This window comes from Heloderma suspectum, chromosome 1, assembly GCF_057233095.1.
Source record: "Heloderma suspectum isolate Gila_16-S chromosome 1, 16-S_ref, whole genome shotgun sequence".
Classification (NCBI taxonomy): Eukaryota; Metazoa; Chordata; class Lepidosauria; order Squamata; family Helodermatidae; genus Heloderma; species Heloderma suspectum.
Genome location: NC_139458.1, coordinates 359245058 through 359272218, shown reverse-complemented (window position 1 = coordinate 359272218; position 27161 = coordinate 359245058). Strand labels below are relative to the sequence as shown.

The window sequence follows — 27161 nt, the reverse complement described above, 5'->3', positions numbered from 1 at the left end:
CGCAGCTTAATCATTGTGATACCTGCTTGTTGCCACACCTCTCATCTGCTTACAAAAAGGCTGGTAACTGAATGACAGCAGAAGAAGCAGCTACTGCTGCCACCATGAAAAGTGCTATAAACGCCCTCGGCGATCCCCATGACACCAGCACGAGCTCTTCCAGTGCTGTCACATGCGATGTAGAGCAGCTTCTCAAGTGCATCTGCAGCACCTCTGTGCTGCAGGTGGAGGGGAAGGGGAGGGACGGCTATGCAAGAACCCTATTCCAGGATGGTCAGAGAATGTTCCACGATCCGCATTGCTGCCAGATGTCTGCTGCTTTGGAAAAAGACTGAAATTTTGTAATCTCCGCCACTGTAGCGGACCAGCTTACCACAGACGGTGTTATCTGCTGCTGGACACTGCCACGTACCGAAGTCATTTGCACATTGAGGCTGGACGTAGGCGCCTGGGATGATGTGAGATTACATGGCACTTCCTGCATGTCACAGGCAACTTTTGAAACCGTAGCTGCAGGAATTGGTCCAGTTATTCAGCATTCAGATATTCAAATGGGGAAAAGCTCACCAGAAAAAAAAAAAGGTCAGGCAGGACCGTACAAACTTGCATTCATAACAATAGGTACGCCCTGCTCATTACCACCTTCGGAGTAGGGAAATCTGTTGCATGTGAAATCTTCAGATAAATGGTTCATGTGCTGAATGAGCTCTACCTGTCTGACCTCATTGAGGTGGGTGACAAGAGAAAGAACATGCAAGGTTTCCATGACCTAGGATTCCCTTGTGTGGCGGGGGCACTGGATTCTTCTCACATCTGGATTTTATTATTATGCCAGGGGAGGGTGAAGAGTTCTACAACCGAAAATGTTTTTTATAGTATGGTACTGCAGGCACTTGTTGACTTGAAAGGCAGATTTATGGACGTATACGTTGGTGTTTCTGGGAGCAGCCATGACACTGCTATCTTCTGGAATTCACCATGGGCACATTCTTCACAAGCCCCCTCATCCTTGGTGACCAGGCTTTCACGCTTCAACTGTGGGTCATGGCATTGTACCACACTCTGAAGATGGCAGAAAATTTTAACTACTACCACAGCTGTGCGAGACTCCCGGTGGAGAGACGTTTTGGGTGTTTAGAAGTGCAATGGTGATCCCTTGACATGCTTCTGGATGTGGAGAAAGACCTTGTACCAGCTGTTATTGTTGCTTGCTGCATCCTACACAACATTTGCAAATCGAGGGGGGGCCTGCTCCTGAGGAAAACCCCCAGCTTCCAAGACCTGGGGCTGAGAATGACGCTGTTGCCATCTATGAGCTCCCAAATCAGCCTGCACCATGGCTGCTGAATCCATCATCTGAAACAATGTCATGGCATGAAACTCGAGATATCCACACAACTATCACTGAATTAATCTGAAACCATTATCCACATGTATTCTATGCATAAGTACTGCGCAGCAGTTTTAAAGGACTTACAAGTGCAGAAGTGCCTATCCCCACTGCAGCTGTTATACTTTGTAGAATAATGTAGGTAAGCTTCCCCACACACCCCTTAAAATCCATTTTACTCATACCCCATATAAGCATCCCTTCCTATAAGTATACTTTTTGGTAGCTGGGGCTGTATAAGCATTCCCTCTCCCCCAATAAGCCACTTGATAGCATTCCCCATATAAGCCTCCCCCACCATTAGTGTATGAGTAAGTTGCTTTGCCCATATAATCTCATCCCCACCCCTATTCTCCCACTTGGTAGCATATCCCATTTAGCCCCCACCCCCTATCAGTATCACGTTGTGTAGCACAGGGGTCCCCAACCTCCGGGCCGCGGACTGGTCCCGGTCCCAGTCTGTGGCCTGTTAGCAACCGGGCCACAGTGGTGTGCGAAACCCCCTCACCTTGGGTCCGCGGGAGTCCACAGGTGGGGGGAGGCGATCCGTCCCTTCCCCCCGCCAGAATCCTCACTGGCCCCAGCTGGCTGCGCTCCACAGCGAGTCCACAGAGCTGCCGGCTGGCTCCAGCCACTGGCAGACTTCCAGCCACTGGGATGCAAATGTAGCTGATTTACATAGCCGATTACTGCAAAGAATAGGGAGGCAAATGGCGTCCCCTGTGCGGATGCCATTTGTGTCCCAGCGGCTGGAAGTCTGCCAGCGGAGCCCTCCCCCCAGGTCCGTGAAAAAATTGTCTTCCACGAGACCAGTCCCTGGTGCCAAAAAGGTTGGGGACCGCTGGTGTAGCACACCCCATATAAGCAATGGAAATGCATTTTCATCCTATGACTTCTGTAGATTATTTACATCTCCACCTGGTACAACTCTCTAGTCTGCCTACCACATAGGAGAAGCCTATAGCCAGTAACGTACATAGTCCTAATAGTGCCTTCAAAAAGTACTATAGATTAGTAGCTCGGACCATACCAGACTATTCTTACAGTGCCAAGAAATGTGTCTATAACATGTTAGTAATCATGGTTTATCAATAAAATTTCTTTAAGAAGTCCACAGTCATGCTTTATAGGATACAACAGATACAGAAACAGGGAACCAGTACATTGGGGGTGGAGGGAGGCAGGCTGATACCATGTGGTGGGGGGTGGAGCAGGTGAGGAGGGAGGCTGAACTCGTAAGAACATAAGAGCCATGCTGCATCAGACCAAAGGCCCATCCAGTCGAGTATTTTGTTCACACAGTGGCCAACCAGCTGCCCACAGGAAACCCACAAGCAGGACATGAGTGCAACAGCACCCTCCTGCCCATGTTCCCCAGCAACTGTTGTACATAGGCATACTGCTTCTGGTACTGGAGGTAGCACCTAGCCATCAAGACTAGTAGCCATTGATAGCCTTTTCCTCCAGGAATTTGTCCAACCCCTTTTTAAAGCCATCCATATTGGTGGCCATCACAACATCTTGTGGAAGTGAATTCCATAGTTTAACTAGGGATGTGTGAAGAACTTTTATCTGCCCTCAGTCTCCCACCAATAAGCTTAATGGGATGAACTGTTTGGGTTCTAGTATCACGAGAGAGAGAGAAAAATGTCTCCCTATCTGCTTTCTTTGCACCATACATAATTTTGTACACCTCTATCATGTCCCTCCTTACTTGCCTTTTTTCTAAGCTAAACAATCCCAGCTGCTGTAAACTTTCCTCTTAGGGGAGTTGCCCCAGCCCCTTGATTGTTTTAGTTGCTCTTTTCTCCATTTTTTCTTTTCAAACTGCTTCTTGGGCTGTCAGAGAGTGGAGGGGGGCAGAGGAATGGTGAGTGAGAGCTGCTTCTACATCTGTCAGAGAGTGGAGGGGGGTGCAAGGGAGGGAGGATGAGCGAAAGCTACTTCTTCGACAGGTGAAGGCAGCAGTGCGCTAACCCTACACGCAAGGCAAAAAAATAAGTACCTGTCAGGGTTTATGTTTTTTATTGATAAAACAAGTATTTGCAGGTAGCAAATCATTCAGCGGGCGGGGGGGGGGGGGACCCGGGGGAGGCATCAGTAAATTTTCACTCCAGAGCCAGCAAAGACAAGACATGACCAGAACAGTCATTGGACCAATAATGAAGAGGCTGCTAATGTAGTGAGGGAGCAAAGGATTGCAGGATGTGAGTTGTGCCACAAAGGGTCCTGGGATACATGCAGGGAGTGGGCGGGAGGAGTAAGTTAGAAACCAGCCATGACAAGCTTCTCTGAGGCTGATAGTCTGTCAGCACCACTGAGGGTTAGTGATCGCATAACCAACCCCCAGTGGCTTGTTTCCAGGTGGCTTATCACAATGTGCAGACTTGCCCTCTATGTCTTCCTGGGGCTGATTTATATGTTACTCAATGCTTTTGGTAGCCAGTGAAAACCCCTGCCCTATGCAGGTGATGCATGCTGTGGAAAGCCGTATTCCAAATGCTAACATGCTATCCCATTGATTGATTGATTGATTGACTGACTGACTGAGTGACTGACTGACTGACTGACTGACTGACTGATTGGATTGATAGTCCACTTTTTAGGGTAAAAGTCCTCACAAGCTGGGTAGTTGCCTGCAGGGGTTTGCAGCAGGAGCCATAGGTTGGGAGTAGCATGTCAGTCCTGCATCTAGTGAGTGTGACTTTGCCCTTGAGTGGCCAAGATAAATATAACTTAATGACCTAAAGCCACCAGTACAAGGTCAATGTAATACATCAGGCTGTCACCATTGGCTGCTAAAAAATACACTGTTCTTCCTTCACTCGTCTCACCTACCCATGCAGCTTTTCAGAGTCTGCTGCCTTGGTAAGCCGAAACGACTGCTCAATTCCAAATTCTGCCTGAACAGCTGTGTGAACACCAAGCAGCAGCAGTCATTGCCTCAGAACAGATGGGCTTTAAAAGCCTCTCCCAGTGAGCAATTTCTTTGACCGCAGGTGAACCGCCTGTCAGTTCTCTTCCTGTGGCTTTCAATATCCTCTGCAACTGAGGTCATGAAACTGTAATGCACAGTCATCCTACTGTTATCCCCAGAACACACAAATAAACTCTTTGTCTTTTTATAAGGAAGCAAAGGTAGCCACTGGGAAATGCAAGATTAAGCACGAAAAAAAGATTTCCAAATTATGTTTTAAAGTAGACCCCTACTGGCTGCTTCCTACATGGATTTAGAAATGGCTGTTTAAGTAATGAGAAAAACAAGATATCCACACTTGTTGGTGTGAGGAGGATTAATCACCGATCATCATTACACTGGGTAACAGAACATTACAAATGCCCTTAAAGCCCAGAAATAATAGCTTTGTAAAGAACACAGTTTGAAGAGAAGCAAAATGTAAGTTTATACATTAAAAAGTAAATGTGGCCTCTTTGTCACAGCTGCTCAAAATTGCTCCTGCTACTTATTCCCCCCAAAAGGTTTTCCTCCATATTTGGTGGACTTGACCAAAATTAAAATTAAAAAAACAGTTTATGAACAATTCTTCAGCTGGAAAAATTGTGACTCTGCACATTTGGGGGGAAACAACATCACCCCTATTTGTTTTTCATTTGCTAAGGTTTTTGATTTGTAACGTCTTAGCAGTAAACATATTTTGTAAGATTTAGAAAGGAAATGCTATCCACTGGATTTACAGATGGTCTGGAGCCTTTTGTTTAAGAAACGGGGCACAGCCCCATATTTGATATATATGATAAAAATGTCTCTGATTTGATTGATTCTAGCTTCCAGCTCTTTGGTTTTGAAAGGCTGAAGCAGTAATTAAAGTCTGAAGCATAAAGATAGAACAAAAGAATCTTTTGTTCTATCTGCTATTAGCTGTATTTGTTGGACCAATGTATTGTCATTGTTTCCTAGTGAAAAATCCATACAAATAAGTCCACTCTTGCCCATTAAATACTCCACTTTTCTGTTTCTCCCTAGGTAATGTTTACAGAAGAAGATGTTAAGTTCTACTTAGCTGAGCTGGCCTTGGCTTTAGATCATCTCCATGGACTTGGGATTATTTACAGGGATTTGAAGCCAGAAAAGTAAGTGCAGAAATGCATGTGTGAAGATTTTAAATGGACTTACTGTGTTTTGATCACAAAATGCCCATGAGATCCTGCACCATAACCAACAAAGACTCTTGTGGCACCTTAAAATCTAAGAGATGTGGCAGGGCGGGGTGGGGGAGGTTATAAACAGTGCAGTCAGGGAGAAATGAAATGCAGAAAGTAGAGACAGTGATAATTATGTTACTGATAGTGCCCATTCACAAAAACAGTTGGTGGTGATAACACAGACATCCTGGCGTTGGTAAGTAAATTAAGATGTGTCGTGTGATAAGAAAACTTTTATCCTGATTTAATAAATTGCAATGCAGCAGTCTCTTGTTTAAGTTCTTTTGTTCCAGGATGGCTACTTTAAGGTTAGTGACAGAGTGTCCTGGGAGGCTAAAATGTTCCTCCACAGGTTTTTGAAATTGCCATTTCTGATGTTGGATATGTGTCCATTTTTTCTTTTGTGTAGAGACTGGCCTGCTTGTCTTATGCAGAATGCAGAAGGGCATTGCTGGCAGATGATGGCATGTATCACATTGGAAGACGAGCAAGTGAATCCACTGCTGATATTGTGGTTGACAGTACTAGGTCCTGCAATAGTGCTGACAGAATAAACACAGAGATATAGTTGGCATCTGAGTCTACTGCCTGCTCTGGTCCCTATATCTGTATCTCTGTTACATGGCTGGTTGTTGCTAGTGCATAGCTCTTTTAGATTCAGGGGCTGCCTGTAAGCAAGTACAGGCCTACCACCTAAGTCCAGAGGGGGAAGTGTTATTGTCCAGGGTGGGATATAGATCATTGATGGTATGTTTGAGTGGTTTTAGCTGGGAGCTGGACATGACTGGTTGGGGACACCTTTACCTTTACCTTTTTATAGATGACAACACATGGTGTTCTGTCATTTTCTCTTTGAGGTCCATTCTGCAGTAGATTATTCCTGGGTATTATGTTGATCTGTTTTTTCACTTCATTGAATGGGTATTGTAGTCTGAGAAATGCCTGTTGTAAATCCTTAAAATGTAAGTGTATGTTTGACAAGTCTGAACAGAGGTGATTGAATTGTAGGGCTTGGCTCTGTAGGGAATGGTTTTTGTGATACGTTCTGATGGAAACTAGAAGATGTAAGTAGTATGTGTAGTGGCCAAAAGGGTTTTTTTTTAAAAAACATAAGATGATGCTTCTCTGCCTATTATGTAGTTGCACAGTAGTGTGCAGAAAGTGAACCTATTGTGTGTACTGGTCTAGGCTCAGATTGATGGTGCCATGAAAATTATTGAAGTCCTGATGGAACTTCTCAAGCACCTCCTGTCCATGGATTCAGATGATAAAAATGTCATCAGTGTCTCCCAGGGAGAGAAGAGAGGCTTTGGAGGACAGGAGCTGAGAAAGCATTGTTCTAAATTAGCCACGAAGATGTTGGCAGGGCCATTGACCTGAAGATACATGATCTCTCCAGAGTATAAGTAATTTTTCCCAGAATCCAAACTGCTACATTTTTCTATGACAAAGTCTTCTTCTCCAGATATTGCATCCATTGCAGATTAATATGTGGTTGTGCAAAGGTTACAAGCTCCTTTTGGCTATTCTTTGTGGTGTAATTAAAGATGAAGAGCACAACTCCCCCCATGCGCATATGCCCATATCCAGTCCATTATGTTTCACCGAACTGCCACTGAATGGCAAGTCAGCTATAGATGTCTCTGATTAGGTGCACTCCCCAACTCAGAGCGCACCCAGAGGATGGATGGCAAGGGAAGCAACTACAGCCATGCAATCCTGGCAACTTGAGACGTAGTCTAGATTCAGTGGCTAGGCACCACACCCCAGATGAAGCCCAGATGACTATTTCTAGGCCCAAAGGTGACTGGAAATCGGCTTGATTGACTAGACCTTGTGGCCACTGCAGCAACAAGGGCATAAAAGCATGGAAGCCAGGGAGATCAAAGGTGGCAGTTGAGACCAGAAATAGAATCAAGTGGAGCAAGTTGGTGGTTTCTCCTACACATCTTTGCTTCCATGGAGGGCTCAGCAAAAGAGCAGCTTGTCAGCCATCAAGCCACCTAGCTTGATGGCCTGACCACAATCCCTGCAGGATAGAGCAATAGTGGAGCAGGGTACTCTTGGGAGAGGGATTCGAAGGGATTACTCCAGCCTGTAAATAAAAGCAAGTTAAGAACTACTTACTGCAAGGTATCTTTGTCTCCCTGTCTTTTCCTGGGTATTGAACCTACTCAAGGGAACATGGATCTAAGTTGGCCAACTACCACAGCTGCATACTCCTGGGGGAAGTGCTTTCCTGGGGGGAAAATCTTGGTGGACTGGATGTAGCCCTTGGGCCTTACATCTGCCCATGACAGAAAGGCTGAGTGTTCTCTTCGCCAACCCACACTTGTTCATGCTCCTCCTTTGGCTTACATTTCCAGGACCATGCTGGCTAATTTCTGGTAAATACATTCAGTTTTTCAGGAGACACTGCTTTCTGTTTGGCAAGTAATGTCCCCAGTGACAATCTCCCCCTCTCTTTCAGGAAGGTTTAGAAGGGCCGTTCAGGGCAGAAAAACAAATGCCAATGTAGATTAATTTTCTGTTTTCCACAGAAGACCATGGGAGTGCTATCTTTCTCCTCCTCCAAGCTAAGACACAGATAAAGACATCATAAGAACTGCACTGTTTTCTCCAATAAAGTGTTGTTGAGAAGCAAGGATTATATACACATGAGTGGTGTACAACTATTATTTGGATAAGCAAGCTTTGTCAGAAAAGCAACAGGTGGGGGAGATAAGCCATGGTTTATTGGGCAGGTTCACACAATAATGGAGGGAGAATAAGCCATGGTGGCTTATTTTTCTATCCCACGTGTGCTGGTCGTGAGCCATCTAGTTAGCATAATTACCCTTGTTCTAGGGTTGCAGGATGGTTTGTAAACCACCCCAGCCAGCCACCCTTGCTGGGTTCGGACATCGCAACATCCTTGCGCCCAGGGAGGGTAATTATGCTAAGTTGGCAGCTTGCGACTGGCATGCATAGGGAAGGAAAATAAGCCACCATGCCCAGTCATTGAATAATAGTAGCGACAACTGTCAGTAATCATTATTCATTTGCACTCCGTAACGATCTGTTCCCAGCCTACAAATGTTCTGTGGAACATCATTTCCTTTCAAGTTACCTTGCACTGCAAAAGACAACAATGTATGAGAGTTACTGTTGCAGCTTTGTAAGCATTTTCTTTAAAAATAATGATAATAATCTTGGGGTGGAGGGATTACACACAGCTCTTCTTCTGTCTCTCCCTGATGAATGAACAAGAAGGAATATGTAGAATTGACCTCAGAGGATGGAGGTGCAGGGGTGGGGTGGGGTGGGGAGATAAAAATGAAGAGACTATGACTTTCATCATGCTGAATTAGACTTATTATGTAACAATTATACATCTCCTGCTTTTATTTAATACATTTTACATTTGCCCTAAACTTTTCACTGTATTGTCTTCCAGCATTCTTCTAGATGAGGAAGGGCACATTAAGATTACAGGTGTGTAGCATTTTTCTGCTGTAGCTACATCTGCACTGAATTCTACCCCTCATATCCTCCTGATGGCATGGTCAGCATCAGTTCCTGGATTCTTGAGCAGGTGCCAGGGCCCCGCTGCCGTTGCCTTCCTTGCCCTCATTAATCATTTTTTCCTGGCCTGGAACTCCAAGCAACACCCAGATCTAGTCATTCTTTTAATTTCCCACAATGCTTCTGACTTAGTGACTTTCTGGGGTGTTGTGGGAAATTGAAAGGGTGGTTAGATACAGCCTCCCAGTGCTGCTGGAAGCACTGGCACCACAGCCAGAAAAGCCTGCAAGGCCCACTGACAGAGGAGGGGACCCACCAGAAGACATGTTGCGCAAGAGCCCACTCAGACTTGGAGCTGGTCCTGCTTAATGGAGAGAGAAGATCTGAGAGCACGTTACATCAATGCATTGTCTCCCTCTGCATTGGCTTCCTGTTCTCTTTTGGCACAATTCAAGGTTTGGCTTTAGTCTGTAAAGCCTTAAATGGCTTAAGGCAAACATAATTTAGACTCTGCCTCCTTGGTGTGCCATTATGATGGGGATGGGGAACCTTGGGCTTGGGGGCCAAATCTAGCCCTCTTGGGATCCCAGTCTGGCCCTCTGGGGTTCCCCAGTGGCCCCACTCCCTCCCCCCCAACCACCAACAGTTTAGTGGTTTCTTGGCTTTTATGCAGTTTTTTCCCATCCTGAAAGGTTGACATGCCTCTCCGAAGGCTTAGCAACTGGCAGTAAGAGCGTTAAGCTACAACAGGCTGGGGTTTGGGCCTTGCTCCTTTCGCCTCCAGCCCTGCCTGGCACCAGAGTGTGGCTCCCAAGAGCTTCTCTGTAATTGAATTTGGCCCTCAGGCTGAAAGAGGATCCCCACCACTGCACTATGCTCTCTGAGAACAACCAAGGGTGCCCTCTTCTTAATTTCATCTGTGCATCAGAGTCAGACAGCAGGGGCATGAAGACAGGTATTCTCAGGGGCTGCCCCTTCATTGGGGAGCTCCTTCTCACTGCAGATTCACCAGAAGTCAAGCCTGGCCACTTTCTGGAAGGATCCACGTTGGAGTGCTTCTCCAGGCGCAATTTAATGTGACAGTTGTATCTGCTAATGGAAGTCATCCAGGGCCACTAGCTGAGCACAGCACCTATGAGAGTCCTTAACTTTTTTAGAAATGTCTAAACTTTAAATTTTAGCCTCTAGGATTTATATGGTTTTAATTTTCTTCTCTTTATACATTGCCTTGAGTATGGTTCTTCTGGAGAAAGGACTAATAAATGATGTAAGCAAACTTAGAGCTAAATCAAGTCTTTGTCTCTTATCCAGAAATATTATACTTCACTTATAGCACAAGCCTGTGCATGTTTACTCAGAGTCAGAAGTGCTCACTCCTTAGTAAATGTGTTCAGGATTGCAGCCTTAGGGTTGAACTACATATTATGTCGGGGGATTTTTCATTTTCTAGATATATAATAGAAGTCTTTAAAAATGTTATGTCAGGGGAGGACTACCTCTAGCCCATGGGCCAAATCCGGCCTGTGGAGGTTGCCTATCTGGCCCGGGGAGGCTTGGGCTCCTCAGCAGGCCCCCTCCTTCCCCTCAGCAGGCCCCACCCCTTCACCAAGCTCCATTCCCTGGCCTGGAGGCTACTGGGGTGGAGCTTGGCAAGGGGGTTGGTGGGAGAGGAATCCCCTTGTTATCTCCAGTCTGTGATTGGAGATAACAAGGGGATTCCCCTGTGTGCTGTTCCCCTTCCCAATGGAGGGTGAGTAGCATGCAGAGAAATTTGGTTAGAGGAGTGGCAGCTTCACCTGCCCTACATCCTCTTCCCAGAGAGAGAAGGTGCAGAGCAGGTGAAGCCAGTTCCCAGCAGGTGCATGAGGAGAATCATCCTCCCAGTTTGGCTGCCAGGAACCAAATGTTTTGCCTGCCCTCCATCCTCTCCCCAGAGGAGAAGACATGGGGCAGGGAAAGCCAGTTCCTGGTGGCCACATTGGGAGGATGGTCCTGGCATCTTCCAGGAACCAAATGATGTCCGGGTGTGTGACTACACCCCATTGTCAGAGGTATGGCCATGCCCCCTAACTTCATATGGACAATGGAGGGCTGGGGAGGATCACCCAGCTCCTACCAGTATATAGTTGCCCACCCCATATTATGCTTAATGCATACTGTCTTGCTCTGTCTGTCTGTTTGTTTATGTCGTAGTAAGCATGGTGGCCCCGATCTGGCTTGGGACTGTAGCACCCAAGGCCAGGAGGTTTAATTCTTCCCTCTCCCACTGTGATCCCAACAAAGATCCCCCACCCCACTGCCTGTGCACCAATTTAGGTTTGAAAAATCCTCTAATTGGTGCCAGTGGGATATGTGTTGTCTTACCCTAATTGGTGCACAGGAGGGAAATCTTTGTCGGGATCGCAGTGGGGGAGGGTTAAACCTCACTTCCCCGTGTGTTGTGGTCCCAGGCTGAACCGACCTCCACCCATGTGCTGTTAAGTAAAAAACAACAACAACAGACGGAGCTACACATTGTGCATTTAATGTAATACATAGTTTGACTCTCAGGCTATGTGCAAGTCCCACTGAACTCAGTGGTATGTATTCCTGAGTAAATATGTGTAGGATTGCACTGTTAGTTTCCTATGCTGCTGTGCTTGATCAAAGTATTCAAGGTGACGATAATTAAACTTATATCACATACTCAGGTTTTTTCTGTTTATTTAGATTTTGGCCTGAGCAAGGAAGCCATTGACCATGACAAGAGAGCTTATTCATTCTGTGGGACGATAGAGTACATGGCCCCGGAGGTAGTCAACCGGCGAGGGCACACACACAGTGCGGACTGGTGGTCCTTTGGTGTCCTAATGGTAATGAGTCAATTCTTGTTTTGGGATTGATTGGTTTGGGCTGGGGGACTCTGATATTTCACATCAAACAGTTATTAAGCTACTTCTAAGCAGCGCAGACATGAATGGAAGTTTCTTGGCCATTTGTGTGGTATTAGTAGGGAAAACCAATTATCTCCTGACATTTATAATTACTTTGGGTTGGATCCAGACTTGGTCATACTTCAAGTGGGCCCACTGAAATTGATGTGACTTAAGTTAGTCATGGCAGAGGATGAGATGGCTAGATAGCATCACGGATGCAATGAATATGGACTTGAGCACGCTCCGGGAGAGAGCGCAGGACAGGAGGGCCTGGCGTGCTGTGGTCCATGGGGTCACGAAGAGTCGGACACGACTGAACGACTGAACAACAACAACAACAAAGTTAGTCATGAATTAGGTCCCATTGAAATCTGTGGGTCTACTCTGAGTATGACTAAGTCTGGATCCAGCCATACGAAACTATTTTATACTGAGTCAGACCAATGGTCCTTCTCCGGCCCAGCACTGTCTACTGTGGCCAGCGGTCTCAAGCAGAGGTCTTTCCCCACCCTAGAGATCCCATTAACTGGAGATGCCGGAGATTGAACCTGGGACCTTTTGCATGCAAAGCATGTGCTCTGCCACCGAGCCATGGCCCTTCCCTAATTTCTTTCTTTCTCAGTCTGGTCCTCTTTAAGAACGGTGCTGTGACTGATTAATATGAGACATCTTCCCATGCCAAAGAAATGGGCAGAACAAGGTCAGAAAAATGTAGCAATCCTTGCCTATGTTTAGGGACGGTGTGAAGTTTGCTGCTAATGTGGATTCAAGATGGTGTGATGAGACAGACGTAGCAATTACCCTGGGGCCTGATACTTTCCTTGGCCTTGGTTCCAAGTATTTTTAAGAGAGACATTTCAGATTTGCAACATTTCACACGCTTAAAGCTTGAGGAGGTGCATATGTATTTTCTATTTTGGTATCTGCACCTGAGTACAAAATGCAAAGTAAGAATCAACAATAAGATTTCAGGGCAACTTCCTGTGTTATGTTTATGTAACACAGGAGCGCTTCCATATTTCAGCCCTCTTTCCTCTTAAAATGTAATGTAGAGAGAGTTAAAACATATAGCAAATTCTAAGGAAGATATGAGTCTGTTAAACAAACAAAAGCATCTGCATCTTCCTCAGAGGTATGTGCCTCTTGATCTTTTCTATATTGCTGCTGCTGCTAGTATTGCCACTACTATGGGTTTATTTAGCAACAGCAGGAAGCCAGATGTTATGAAGAGCACATAAGTGATATGGTCACTGCCCAAAGGTTGTTGTAGTGAATGAACAAAATAAGAATGGGATAAGTCAGGAACTGACAACGACTTGGAATAGAATAAGAGTCACTTAGGGCGCCATCCTATGGCTACCAAATTGCAGCTAGATGGCCATAGGATTTTTTGGGCTTTGGGAACCGACCTCAGAGCCAGCACTCCAAGGTTGGTTCCCAAAAAAAGCCTCCCCTCCTCCCCCTCATAGGCAGTGCAGTTCATCCCCGGCTCTGTGCTTGGAAGAGCAGTGTGGAGCAGGGGAAAAGGGGCATTCCAGGGGGCGGGGAGGGGTGGGGACAGCAGAAGCCATTTAGCCACAAATGCAGGGTGGAAAAGATCCCCTCCGCCCTCTGCCTGCCCTGCATTGGATAGTCACCGGCCAACTATCCCCATAGGATTGTGCCATTAGTGAGATAGGGGAGAGTATGTTATGTATCAATAGGGCCTTTACTGTGGTGGTGCCATGACTTTTGAATACCCTCCCAAAAGCAGTATGTCTGGAGCCGACATTAGAATCTTAAGACTTTTTAAAAAAATTGTCAAGGCATTTTAAATGGTAATGTTGCTTCTGCCTGTTCTGTGGTTTTTATAGTTTTATCTGCCTCTTCTTTGTCCTCATCATTATTGGTATTGATGTGGTTTATGCAGCTTACAGTCCCAACTTCTCACAGTAACCTGAGTGTGGGGAACCTGAGATGTTCCAGTTATTGGAGTCTGTGGGGCACTGGTAGCCATTTTTTTTATCTAGGATTAAAGTCTACTACCAACCCACACAAGATAAAATACACCAGTATCTTCCTGAGACCCTTTCTGCTCCCATGCTTAATTGAGGGTGTAGGATAATGTCATTAGGGTACGCCCTTGGGGGATTTCCCACAGGGTCATCTCTAGAGTTCCAGCAGGTGAGGATCTGTCCTTCCAGCTCTCCTTTTCCCCCAGTTTGACAAACGTATCAATTCTACCTCTAATTCTCCTGCCAAGCAATCCAGGGACTGCTTTGACAGTGGAACTCCCCTTCATCTCATCCAATAATTCCCCCCTCCTCCTCTGAGGCTCTGTCCCTGGGAGTCTGCAGTTCCAGCAATGTTCCTGCTGTGCCCTCCTCAGTTGCGGCTCTCCACGCTTCCATACTGTTATGATTTCATACTTCTTAACATCTGATCCAGTCCAGAGTTGGAGAGGGCAACCATTTCTGCTTTCGCTGCAGCTATAATTCATTAGAGAAGCCCAGCCTTGTAATCCATAACATGCTGTTGCTAGGAAACGAGAGCCTTGGTTTACAGCCAGCTGAATTAGTGTAAAAAGAGAGGTCAAAAGGCAAAGAAATTAAGCCACCCTTCCTTGGTCTCCTCAGAATCCTAAAGGGGCTGTCCAGTTATTCTGAAACTGGAAGCTCGTGTTTAAGGAAATGGAGGCTGTATGGGGAAGAAAACAGGGCACCCAAGTCTACTAGGGGTGCAGGCAAGGCATTTATCATGCCATCGTCCAGCCCCATTCATGGAATTTAATGGGGGGTCAAAAAAAATCTTCTTCCTCTTGCAGGTGTCCCATGTTTTTGCAGTGCTTCTTCCATTTTTTTCTTTCCAAAAACAAAATCCGTTGAGGAGGAAAAGGTGCCATAGCTGCACAATGTCTTTTTGAGTGGGAGCTCTAGCAGCCTTCCATCTGGAAGAACCTTAGGAGGTGGGCAAGTAGGGAGGACACCAAGGACAAGTTAAGAGGTAGTTCTGATAGTCCTGTGTCTGCTGAAATTGCCCTTAACCTCCAAAATGTGACCATGTCTATAATTGACTTCTAGTCCACCTGCAGGGATTACAGGATCTTACCCCTACAGCTGGTCCAGAGCTGGTTACAGGGATCATGTGGCTTCCTTGGTACAACAGCTTCCCTGGCTACTGGTCTCTTTCCGGGCACAATTCAAAGTGCTGGTTATGCATTATAAAGCCCTCTACAGCTTGGGAATGGGCTACTTGAAAGATCACCTTCTCCCATATGAGCCTGTGAGGTTTGAAGATCTTCGGAGGAGAGGCCCTTCTCTCCACCATCATCAGAGGCACATTTGGTGGAGACACGAGAGAGGGCCTTCTTGGTGGCTGCTCCCAGGCTCTGGAACTCCCTGCCAGGAAGGCTAGGTTGGCCCCCACTCTGTTGTCCTTCCGCCAGCAGGCAATGAGGTTTTCATTCAGGCAAGTCTTTTTTATTCAGAGCAGATGGTCTGTTGCTGAAGTTGAGGGTTAGAAGGAGGTTAATTGGTTTGTGCTGTTTATTTATTTTATTGTGTTTTCAATTTATTTCCTTTTATGTTTTAATTAAGATTTTGTCGATCTGGATTTTATTGTTAGCCGCCCTTGAGCACCAGTTTTTGGAAAGGTGGAATATAAATTAAACAAACTAACCAACAAATATCAAAGACTGTGGCCAGTTGAATGAAGGTCCATTTTAGGACACATATTCCAGAGCAGCCTTCCTCAGCCTCGTACCTTCCAGATGTGTCAGACTACAATTCTCAGCATCCTCAGCCAGCAGGGCCATGGGGATTATGGTGTGTTGTAGTCCAACACATCTGGAGGGTGCCTGGGTGGGGAAGGCTGCTTAAGAGCCCCCCTTTTCATTCAGGGTTCAGAATAATGACTTTCCCCAAATCCAGGATTCATAATGACCCACCAGTCACAGAGCCAATTCACACATTTCCTCTCCACATCCCTTTTGAGACAGAAGGCTCAAAATGAGGCTCACAATCCAATGGTCCCTGGGTGAGTGTCCCAGGGACCATAGTGTCCGATCTATGAGCACTCCTGCTATGCAGTCACTAGGCAGAGACCCAATCTTCAAGTCAATAGCCTTTTAGTATACTAACAGCTAGTCTTTCAGACAATACAGACTCAGTACTTGGCCAAAACTGCGCTGGGCCTAATGAGCTAATCCTGGGTTCTCTAACTGAGAAAGACTTCAGTGGAGTAAAAGAGTTGCCAGTAAACTAACATTAGGCGACTTACACAGAACTTGAAGGACTTCCTCAGTCCCTCCTTCCGGGCGGGTCCTCCCTCTGTTGACTCCAGTGAGTGGCTAATCTGGCAGAGCATCTCAGTTCCCTCATATGCTCCACCCCCTTTGAGCGACCGTGGGCTCTTGCGTCTGCCAACGCTTCCCTCTGAGTTTCTGCTTTCCCACAGAAGGGAGAAGTGGTATCTGTGCCTGGCACAACTGGTTATCATGCCTTTGAGAAGATCCTTCTCTGACTCCTGGAGTCTCTTGGGGAATTTCCTCCCCCGCTCTCTGACCCAGATCTTCTCCTAATTCTGCCTCTGAATCTGATTCAGAATTTTCGGATTCCACAGGGACCCTGGGCCCAATCCTGACACATAGGATGGTTCAGATTCCCCACTCCAGAGTTGGAGTCAGCAATCTTCCCCCCTCCCCCACCCCCTCGCAGCCAGCATGGAAAGAACAGCACCAGCTGCCTTTACAAGGTCAGAAAATCGACCTCGGAGAGAGGAAAAAGGGGCAGTCCAGGGGGAGGGGAGGGGGGAGACCAGAAAAGCCAGGATACAATTTATCCTGAGCCTCCTCCAGCCTCCTTCTCTCTCCCTCCGAAGTTCCCTCACTACATGGGCTGAAAAGCCCATCTAATGAAAAAAGCAGAGATTGGAGGGTGGGGAGGCAAAAATTGCCTCTGCTGCTCCTCCCACCCTGCCAGCTTCAGCCTGGCAAGGTATAGAAATCTCAGAAGCCTCCGAGTTTGAGGGTTTCCGATATGCAAGTGACAATAAGGCTGCAGCAAATGTTCTCTGTAGGGCCTGAAGAGTTGACTTTTCCCCTCTGTGTTTCTTTCTCTCTTATGCAAGTCATGAAATACTTTTCTGAAAGGACATTGCACTCTGACCAGTCACCTGCAGGTTGCTGTGCATTTTGTGTGAACTATTGTGTTTTTTTCCGAGCTGAACCTTCGCTTGCTTGATTTCCCCCTGTGTGAATCCTGATGGATCTGCCAATCATTCCAGTGTCCTCAGCCTCAAACAACAGAGTACAGTGACCTTAAAAAGTATCAGTCAGTAGTTTTGTGCCCAAGCAACCTTAGAAAGTGTCAGACAGTATCTTGCACCAAATTAATATACCTCAGCCATTGCTTTTAGATTATCTGGACACAAGAGTACTAAAAAGAAGGGAAAATGTGTCATATATTTAATGTTTAAATAGACTATTTCCCCCACTCTATCTGAAAAAGGCTTTATATACAGTATTTCTTACTTTTTAGTGATATAGTTTAAAGCGTCTAATGGAAACATAGGGTGCTCAGGTATCCTGCTTTACAGGCGGTTCTCTATTTGAAGGTGTCCTCTGTTTGATAGACTGTTCAGTCCAAGTGTGGTTTAAAGTCAAAGACCCATAAGGAAGGAGAGCAGCCAGGGACCTTGCCCTTGTCCATCAGCAGTTAACACCTGGAGAGCAGACTGAGCAGGCACACAAGCTGTCTGGTCAGTCTTCTCCACCTTGGTGACATGCCTTATATTTCTATTGAAATAATACTTATTATTTCTAAATTTTCACCTATACATATAAACTTGCATGTGCAAATGTTATGCAAGTCGGTGTCCCCTTTTTTGGTAATGAATTTCCTCTTTTTTGGCAATGCATAAGTGGTCACCTTAGAAGAATGTCTATTTTTCTCTCCAACTTTCCTTCGCAAAGTAACCCCTTCAGATAATATCAAATCCTTCTGGCTGTAAATGTTAACGTTGTTTTCCCTTCTCCTGTCTCCTCTTCTGAAAATGGTGATGCCTGTTCTATTACAACAAGTTGAAAGCTGCAACAAAATGGAGTGCTCCTGTTCAGATTTCCAGCCTGGCAGCCATGTCTTTTTCCAGGATACTCCATTCTGTTCCATTAGAGCCCTATTGACCTCATAGTCTTGTTTCATGTCGCTGCTCTTCAGAAATACTTTTGATCAGCATATGACATAAGGGAAACCTTTTTACTTTATTCACAACAATATTCTGCGTGAACAGCTAGAATAATCTGTCTTTAGCAAAGCAAACAATATCTTCAGCTAATTATTATATAGACAGTCAGATCTTGTGTGTTGAACAGAAACTCCAATTTCAGTCTTCAGTAGCCCTTTTGTGATAAGCTTCAGTATTCATAGAAAATTATTGTATTTTCCAAACATCCATAAAAATGATGCTTTTCCAGTAGTCGGCCTACACCGTCGGGTAAGTATCACACTTTGCTGGTAAACACTGCCATCCTGCAGTGATAGATGGAACTGCACATCCTTTTAAGAAACTGGTTTCTTTCCCAAAAATATCTTCTGTCTTGCACAGGTTAAATAACAACATGCTGTCTTTCTTTCGTCTTTTTGAATTTTCACCCATTCAGAATATTAGCAAGTACTTGAACATTTTCTTTTCTCTTCTGTAGTCCAGTCACTGTTTCTTCAAAACATGTGTGTTGCTTCCCTGAACAATTTGGAAACATATTGCTCTTCAACTGCAAGTTTCATCCATCTTTTTTTACCACAGTTTAGATGTCACAGGGAACTGGCATTACTTTAAAATGGAGAATGGAAGCTTTTGATTTCCTCCCTTTTGGCATGGAAAAATGGGTAGGGGAGTGTGCAAGTGAATGCCAGGCTTGGCAGGCTTGCTCATGTAGTGGGAAACCGTGGTTTCCCATTTTGTCTGAATCAGGCCATTGTACTTCATTAGCAGCAGATTCAGCATTGGAAGTGGACCATTTGCTGTTCTGAGTAAATAACAACTTGAGCTCATTTCCATTAATTTCAATAACGAAAAATAACAATTCCTTTGGAGCTCATGTAATGCTTCTTGCTACCCATTTTGAATTTTGTACAGCTTTTTAAAAGCCATTTTACTGTCAAAGCACATCTAGAACAGCTATTCCTTAGAGGCTGTATTGTCTCTTTTATTACTTTCATTTACCAAAATGGAACTAAAAGATGTACTTTGAGATATTTAAATTAGATTTAGTATCTAATTATAATTTGTTTTAATCAAAGCACAGCAGATGTTAGCATGGCACTGATAATGCTTAAACCACTATACATCAAGCTAGCTAACTTGAGAAAGGAGGGAGGAACTATCTTCCTCTGTGAAGGCTGATTTCGAGCTAGAAGCGTACAGTGAAGACATGTCACCAAGCCCTGACATTAGGTAGTGTGAGGCAGTCGCCTCAGGTGGCAGATGCTGGGAGGTGGCAGAAAGGTGTTGGAGGAGAGAGCTGTGTGCAGTGCAGCCTGCCCTGCACTCCCTAAGGTAGCCTGCTGCCTTCAGGCGCAGTGGAGGATGCTGTCCCATCCCCAGTACTGGAGTAAGTTTCAACAGCCAATCCAGTGACTTCTGTATATAGAATGGGACAGGGTGCCATGTTATTCTTTGCCTCAGGCAGCAAAGTGAACAGGAACAGCCACAAGAGCACATCCCTGCATTTACAAAGGTCTTGAAAAATAATGTAAGTCAAAAGTGTTGCTTCTTGTTATCTTTTAAAAAGGACAGCACATACAAGAACTCAAGAAAATCTATGCTGGGTCAGACAAACAACTCCTTCAGGTCAGGATTCTGTTTCAGACAGTTGACCATGTTTGAGTACTTCAAGAGTTTTAATAGAACAGAAAACTTCATTTTTGTTTATCTGCTCCCAGCCTGCACAAATTTACAGTATTAGCTCTGATGTTTATTTATTCATTCGATTTATACCCCACATTTCTACCAAAAAAATTGGCAAGACTTTAAGTATTAGAATGGATTTACTAAGCTTCCCAAATAATAGCTGCTGATATTCTTATATTCCCTGAATTCTTAACACTCAGTTAAATTATTGGCAGTTATTATTTCTAATAACAAGAGTTTACCAATCCTGAATAACGGTGGTTGCCACATGGCTCATCTAATATTGGTCATTTCTTTTCTTCCCAGTGTAAACGTTATTTGCTTTAACAGCTTTCTGCTTTTGTCATGTCTTAACTTCACCAGACACATTACTGAGGACTCTCTTGTAGGTGGCCCGCTGGAAATGATGGGACTTATGTAGCTGTGGGGACAGTTCCTGTTCTTTTCCATGGGACTTGTTCAGAAGCTGCTCCCACTGGATGATGTGACATGTCTGTGGGGTCCACTGTATGCTTCTAGTCCTAAATCAGCCTTCCCCAACTTGGCACCCTCCAGATGTGTTGGACTACAACCCCCATCACCCCAGCCGACATGGCGACTGATGGGTATTGTAGTCCAACACATCTGGAGGGCCCCATGTTGGGGAATGCTGTTCTAAATCATTATAAGAACGTAAAGAAGCAGCCTGCTAATTCACACTAAAAGTCTATGTAATCCAGCATCCTATTTCCAGCAGTGGACAGCCAGTTGCTTCTAGGAAGCCTGCAAATTGGGAAGGGGACTGTCCTCTCCTTTTGCTCACATGGGTGCCTGTGTGTTTAAGTGCTAATTTGTATTGGGAATTAACAGAGCAGCAAACATTATTAGAACAAAACATCAGAATACGTGCACTTGTCTTGTTTATGCTCTTTGGTTCTTCTTATTTGATTGACTCTGTTGTTCTTTGTTTACAGTTTGAAATGCTGACAGGGTCATTGCCCTTCCAGGGGAAAGATAGAAAGGAGACAATGGCTCTCATTCTCAAGTGAGTAATAAACTCTGACTTACTGGTGTTCTTTTGCTCAGAATACATGATTTAGACTAAGTAGATTTGTCTGTATAAAATCAATAGGAGAAAGTCACAGAGAAAGTCAAATATCCTCTATGGGATTTGGTCCACACAAGCCCCAGTGCAGAGGTCTGCATACAACAGTGGGTTGCACAAATCTCCCCCCCTAGCAAATGGTCAGAGCTATCAACTTTTAACAATGCTGATAACTGGCATGTGTGTGCAAGTGTGTGTGTGTACGTGCACTAAACCACATGTATGTTTACATGCATGTCTCTACATTAACTGAATTCTTGCTGGGTCCTTCCTCCCCATTTCCCCTCTTGTTGAAATCTACTCCCTTGCATTTGCTTGGACTTTTTTAAAGGACTCTCCAGTCTAGTTTCCAGAGTACTCCTATGGTGAAAAGCTTATTAAATTAATAAGGCTTATGAAGGCATAGACTGAAGTTTAAGAATTTATTTTATCCAGCGATGCCAAAGTCCTTGAAGATACACAAAGCACACTTGAATGTAAACCTACGAAACTGTGGACATCCAGTCACTGTGGGACACCTCCTAGTGGGTCCTCAGAGAGGGAAGGTAGTTAGTTCACACCCAATTTCTCCTTCTCCTTCACTGCTGATTTGCTGTAATGGAGCCCTGGGAGGACTGTCCTTGGCCAGCTGAATCCCAGCCAGTCTTCCATCCTGCACATGCTCCCTACCCTTCCATGAAATCTGCAGGACTTCCAAGCCCCCTGACAATGTGCACCCATCAGCATAGCTGTGGGACAGTTAGTCACTTCCTCTCCCATTGCCAGGGAACTGGGGCTCCTCTCCACTTTTCGCTGCGGGTCTTTGATATCCCTGGTATCATCTGCCCTGTTTGCTGAAGCCACTGCAGCAATCGCGTCCATGCATCCTATCGTGGGTAATCCTTGCAAACTCCCCTTAATGAGAACCAGAGCAAGGGCACTTCCAGAGGACAGCTCTCCACAGTGATTGTCATATTTATGTGATATACAGGCATGTTGAATATACCTGGCACCCACAGTGCACCTGGAAATAGTGCAAAATCTCTTCCTTAATACATGCTACCCGAAATGGACTAGCAGGAGCAGCACAGGACAGCGCAAAACAAGCTACTGTCATTCTGTATCACACTATCACTGAGAAAGCTGATGCCTAGAAACACCTAGAGGACTCTTATGTGTTGGGGGGGCGGGGAGTCTGTGGCAGGGGAAGCCCCACTTCTTAAGCCCTGCTGAGCTCACACCAGCCATGGCAGAAGGTGTGGGTGATTCCCCCCACACACCATTTTTTGTACTTGGTCATCCTTCCGCCCCCCCCGCCATTGGTTTCGATGGGGTGGGGAAAATAACAGCACCAGCTCCAGAGCTGCATAGTTTTTCTCTCTTGTCAGAGGAATGGGAGGCTTTTGGATCCTGAGTCTCCAAGGTCCCCCCTACCTCCAACATGCCCTGATGTTTTATTTATTTATTACATGTATATCCCACCTTTTTTCCTCTTGCAAGGAACCCAAGGTGGCTTACGTAGTCCTCCTCCTACTCTCCATTTTATCCTCACAAGAACACTGTGAGGTAGGTTAGGCCGAGAGTCAGGCACTGGCCAAAGTCACCCAGAGAGCTTCACCACGCTGGCTCTTTTCACCGCCTACCACCATTGGAGCAGTGACAGCAGAGAGTGATGGCGGGGGAAGCTTTCTGCTGTCAGAAGTAGGAGGCCTCCAGCAGCAGACCTCCTTCTCCAGGGGCCCCACATCCAACACCTCTGTGCCACTCTCTCCAGGAGCTTAGGATAAGTCTACTCTACAACACATTAGATTTGGGGTAGGGGTGGGGGCGGGAATCATGGTTCAAATGATACTCCACTCAGGATCTCACTGCCTTGCCATGCCAAGTCATGTTCTTACAACTCTTTTTGCCAAATGGGAATAATTATGATTTCCTTTACATAGCCATTGTGAGGAAGAATGACATAAAACCTCTAAAGATTTTGCACAAAAAACTTAAGAAACGTTTAATAAATTCGGGGCACAAAGCAGCCTATACGTAATATGGCTTAAAATTCCTTTGAGAGTCGTATATATTTCTGGTGTAGCAGCTAGAGTGTTGGACCAGGAGTCAGGAGATCCGGGTTCTAGTCCTCACTTGGCCATGGAAGCTCACTGGGTGACTTTGGGCCAGTCACAGACTCTCAGCCCGACCTACCTCAGAGAGTTGTTGTGAGGATAAAATGGAGAGGAGGAGGATTATGTATGCCGCCTTCGGTTCCTTAAGGAGGAAAAAAGGCAGGATATAAATGCAATAAATACATAAATAAATAATTTCTGCCACTACATATGTGTGGAGTTTTTTTTTTAAATCAGAAAGTGTTTTTTCCCCTTTTACATTCAAATGTTTTGTTCTTTCAGAGCCAAGTTAGGAATGCCACAATTTTTGAGCATAGAAGCTCAGAGTTTGCTGCGAGCTCTTTTCAAGAGGAATCCATCCAACAGATTAGGTATGGGAATTCATTATATTCTGTTCTGTATAATGTGGTGATACATTCTGAGATACATTCTGAGTCAAATGTTAATCTGTCGTTTGTTTTCCTTGGCAGTTAATTTTCATTTGTTCTCACACACATGATACAGCTAAACAATGTAATTAGGCTTGAAGAGCTGCAAGGTAATCAAGCATTAATTAACAATGTATTTGGGGCTTTTAAAAAGGATTACATCCTTTCCCTACCGAGCCAGTATACCTATGAGTACCAGTTGCTTGAGACAAACTGAGGAAGGTGCTTACCTTTGGGGCCTGCTTGGGATCTTCCAGTATGGCCACTGTAAGAAAAAGAACATTGGATTAGATCCAGCAAGGCCATTTTCTTCCATTCTTCTGCTGCATTATGAAAAATGAGGGTTGAATTTTGCAAGCATAGATACATGCTCCTAGCTGTTGCTGGTAGGTTGCCATCCCCCAACTGAAGTCTGTGAAGAGACAATAGAACTTCCATAGCCCACCATTCTGTCCCACACAAGGCTTAGCTCGCTTCATGTTGGAATGCTGTCTCCTGTTCTGAGGTAAACTTCCTATAGTTCTGTTTTCTTGGACAGATCACTACCTGGTGGTGCTTCTACTTACCCGGACTCAGACCCTCTGCAGGGGTGGGGGACTGATTAGGACGGTCTCCCCAGGAGGAGGATGGGTCTGAATGGTTTTTTGATGGCTCTTAAGGATTTTCCTGTCACTTCAGCTGGAAATTTTGTCAAAGCCCTGGCTGACTGGGAAAATGGCCCAAGCAGTTGACAAAATTGCTCCCAAGTGCCCTCTCCCACTGAATAGAGCCCGATGAACTCCCTGGTTTTCCAGTACTGGCAGTACTGAAACAATTGGGGAGGCAACTAGGATGACATTGGCAGAAAACCTGGAGCAAGTCCAACAGATCACAAACTAGGTCCCATCTGAGGGCCTACTCTATGGCAGTGGTGGCAGCAAAGAAACCGTTCTTCTCCGAAACCATTCAATATGCAGAGTCACCCATTGGAGCTCTTGCAAGTGGTCAAAGGCCTATTACATTCTGACCTGTGAGAAGAAAATGTGCACCACTCAATAGCCTGTTGTGACCAATTTGCATGACATTTTGCAGATAAAATTGTACATATCTGTGTGCTTGGGTGCCACCAGATTCAGATCCAGTGGATATAATTTTAGCCTCTGCTTGTCCAGTTATAATGGATTGTTTTCAATTAATAAAGCCTGCGGATGTGGAAAGGATCCTTGGAGAAGTAAGACCTACTACCTAAGAAGGGAGACCTACTACATATGTGCTGAAACCTTGCCCTTCCTGGCTTCTAAAAGAGGCTGGCAATTAGAGTTATTGAAAACCTTTCGAAAATGGGCTGTTGGGGATTTGTGGGGGGAATTGCACCAGGAGATCAAAGTTTCACATTTTCATCAGCAAGACACTCCAGAAAAACCCGTATAGACTTTGTATTGGCTTCCTCCACTTTTTTGCAGCAGACCGAAGTAGTATATATAGTCCAAATTAGAATAACAGATCATGCCCCAATTGAAGTAATTTTAGGGCTCCTATGTTTTACACAGGCCACGCCTATCTGGTCATTTAATCCAAATTTAATGATGGATAGCAGAACAAGGAACAGGCTACAGGAGGAGCTAACAAATTATTTTCAAGAAAATCAGGATGAAGGGATTTCAAGCAGCCTACTGTGGGACACCATGAAGGCAGTTATCAGGGGCTACTGTATTAAAACAGGCAATTTTGAAAAAAGAAAGGAATTGGCAGGGGCAGATATTAAGAAAGAAATAGAGAGGCTGCAGGAAAATTATAAAAGGTCTAGATCCAATAAGGTATATGAGCTCTTGGAGAGAAAACACAGGGAGCTAGGTGTCTTGGAAATTAATCAAACAGCACGTAATATGCTTTATCTTAGACAGAAGTTTCATGAATTTGGAGGAAAGGGATAAAAAATAATGGCAAATAGGTTATGGAAAAAATGTGAAAAGATAATCATGAAATATTTGAGGGGGAAAGGAAAGGATATATGACTCTAAGCAGATTTGTAAAAAAAAAAAAAAAGAAATTGCAGGATTTTATTCAGGTTTATATAAGTCCTCTAACCCAATAGAAGAGGATATAAAACAGTATCTAAATTCAACAAAACACCCAGCTTTAGATGATGATGCAAGTGGAAGTTTTCACTTAAGCACTGAGGTGACAGAGGAAGTTCAAGAAGTAATTAAAAACTCAAATTGGGTAAATCACCTGGGATGGATGAGTATACAGCAATTTTTTATTAAAAAAAAATCAAGAAATATTAAACCCATATCTTAACAGAGTATTTAATGATGTAATAAAAGGGTTGGCTCTTCCAGGGACTTGGAAGCATTAAAAAACGGTGGAGATACACGAACGCTTCAAGGACCTATCACGTGTAGAATCATATAGACCAACAACTCTGCTAAATTTGGATTATAAAATCTCTACAGTAATTTTGGTTAATCATTTGAAGAGGATTATCAATAAGTATATACACCTGTCAGGGTTGCCTCTGAGCGCAGGGAGTGGCAGAGTAGTTCAGATTCTGAAGAAGAACTGCAAGACGTGGGGGAGGAAGTTTCCCAGGCTTGTCCAGACTTGGATAGGCAGACTCCTCAGGTTTCAAAGGTCCAGCTGGATGGAGAGGGCCCCTCTTCACACCCGCCCCCTGTGAGAGATAGCGAACAGGGAGAGGCGGGGTTTGGAGAGCCTGAATTCTTAGACGCCAGGCACAGACGCAGAGCCAAGAGAGAGGTGGCAGTGGCAGAGCTTAGATGGTCTGCCCGATTGGCCCGGCATGAACAGTTGCACTTAGAGGCCTCACAAGAGAGAGGGAGATCTCCCCCGCACCCCTTAAGTTAGGATAGTGAGCCCTCCTTTTCTTCAAACGGTGGGCAACTTTCGTAGCTTTCCTTTGAACTTCCTGAAGGCATTTTCTTTGTAGACTGTGAGTCACTGGCAATTTGCATCTGTATGACCCATTGAAGTAATGGATTAAAAGCTGTGGATTGAAGCCTCTTGTCTGTGTTTTGATTTGGCTTTTGAGGTTCAGCAGGGGCAAAAGGAATCCTGACAACACCCAGATCAAACTGGATTTGTTTCTCTCTGTCAAATCTCTGATCCAATTCAGAAATTATTAAATATAATGTATTATTCCAAATTGTATAAATCACTGCTTGCAATAATGTCCTTGGATATATTCAAGGCTTTTGATTGCGTGGAATGTTCATATTTGTTAGGAGTATTAAAAAGGATGAAATTTTATCAGAAATGTCTTATTATATCAAGTAAAATATATAGTGAATTTACAGTAATGATTAGGGTAAATAATGTAGATTCACACATTATAGACTTGAGGCAGGGCACAAAACAAAGCTGCCCTCTTTCACCACTATTATTTGTTCTAGCATTGGAACCTTTGGCACAAAATCTGTGAGATAATCCAAATATCAAGGGGGTAAAAATAGAAAATGAGGATTACTTGTTAGGGCTATATGCATTGCAACACTTGGAAAAGTACAAAATCTGGTGGATGGTTAAGGTGCGATCTACACACTAATCTGAGAGGTGCAGTTCAGGTTATTTCATATAGGAATTTTTAAAAATCCAGTTCTTCAAGTATCCCTATTGTGGGCTATCTGTGTGCCAAATTTCAGTTCTCTGGGCAGGCAGAAAGTTTCTTAATGATTTTGGGGTACATTTTTTGCC

The 27161-nt window shown here is 44.7% G+C and overlaps 1 protein-coding gene across 1 annotated transcript in view; it reads left to right on the top strand.

The window, feature by feature from the left end:
- The window catches only part of RPS6KA2 (ribosomal protein S6 kinase A2), a 186090-nt gene that overhangs the window by 105833 nt on the left and 53096 nt on the right, over positions 1–27161 (top strand). The window contains exons 6-10 of the mRNA XM_084827999.1: positions 5376–5482; positions 8991–9028; positions 11768–11910; positions 20814–20884; positions 23323–23411. Coding sequence (XP_084684125.1) covers positions 5376–5482; positions 8991–9028; positions 11768–11910; positions 20814–20884; positions 23323–23411 — 448 coding nt within the window. The remainder of the gene's footprint in view (positions 1–5375; positions 5483–8990; positions 9029–11767; positions 11911–20813; positions 20885–23322; positions 23412–27161) is intronic.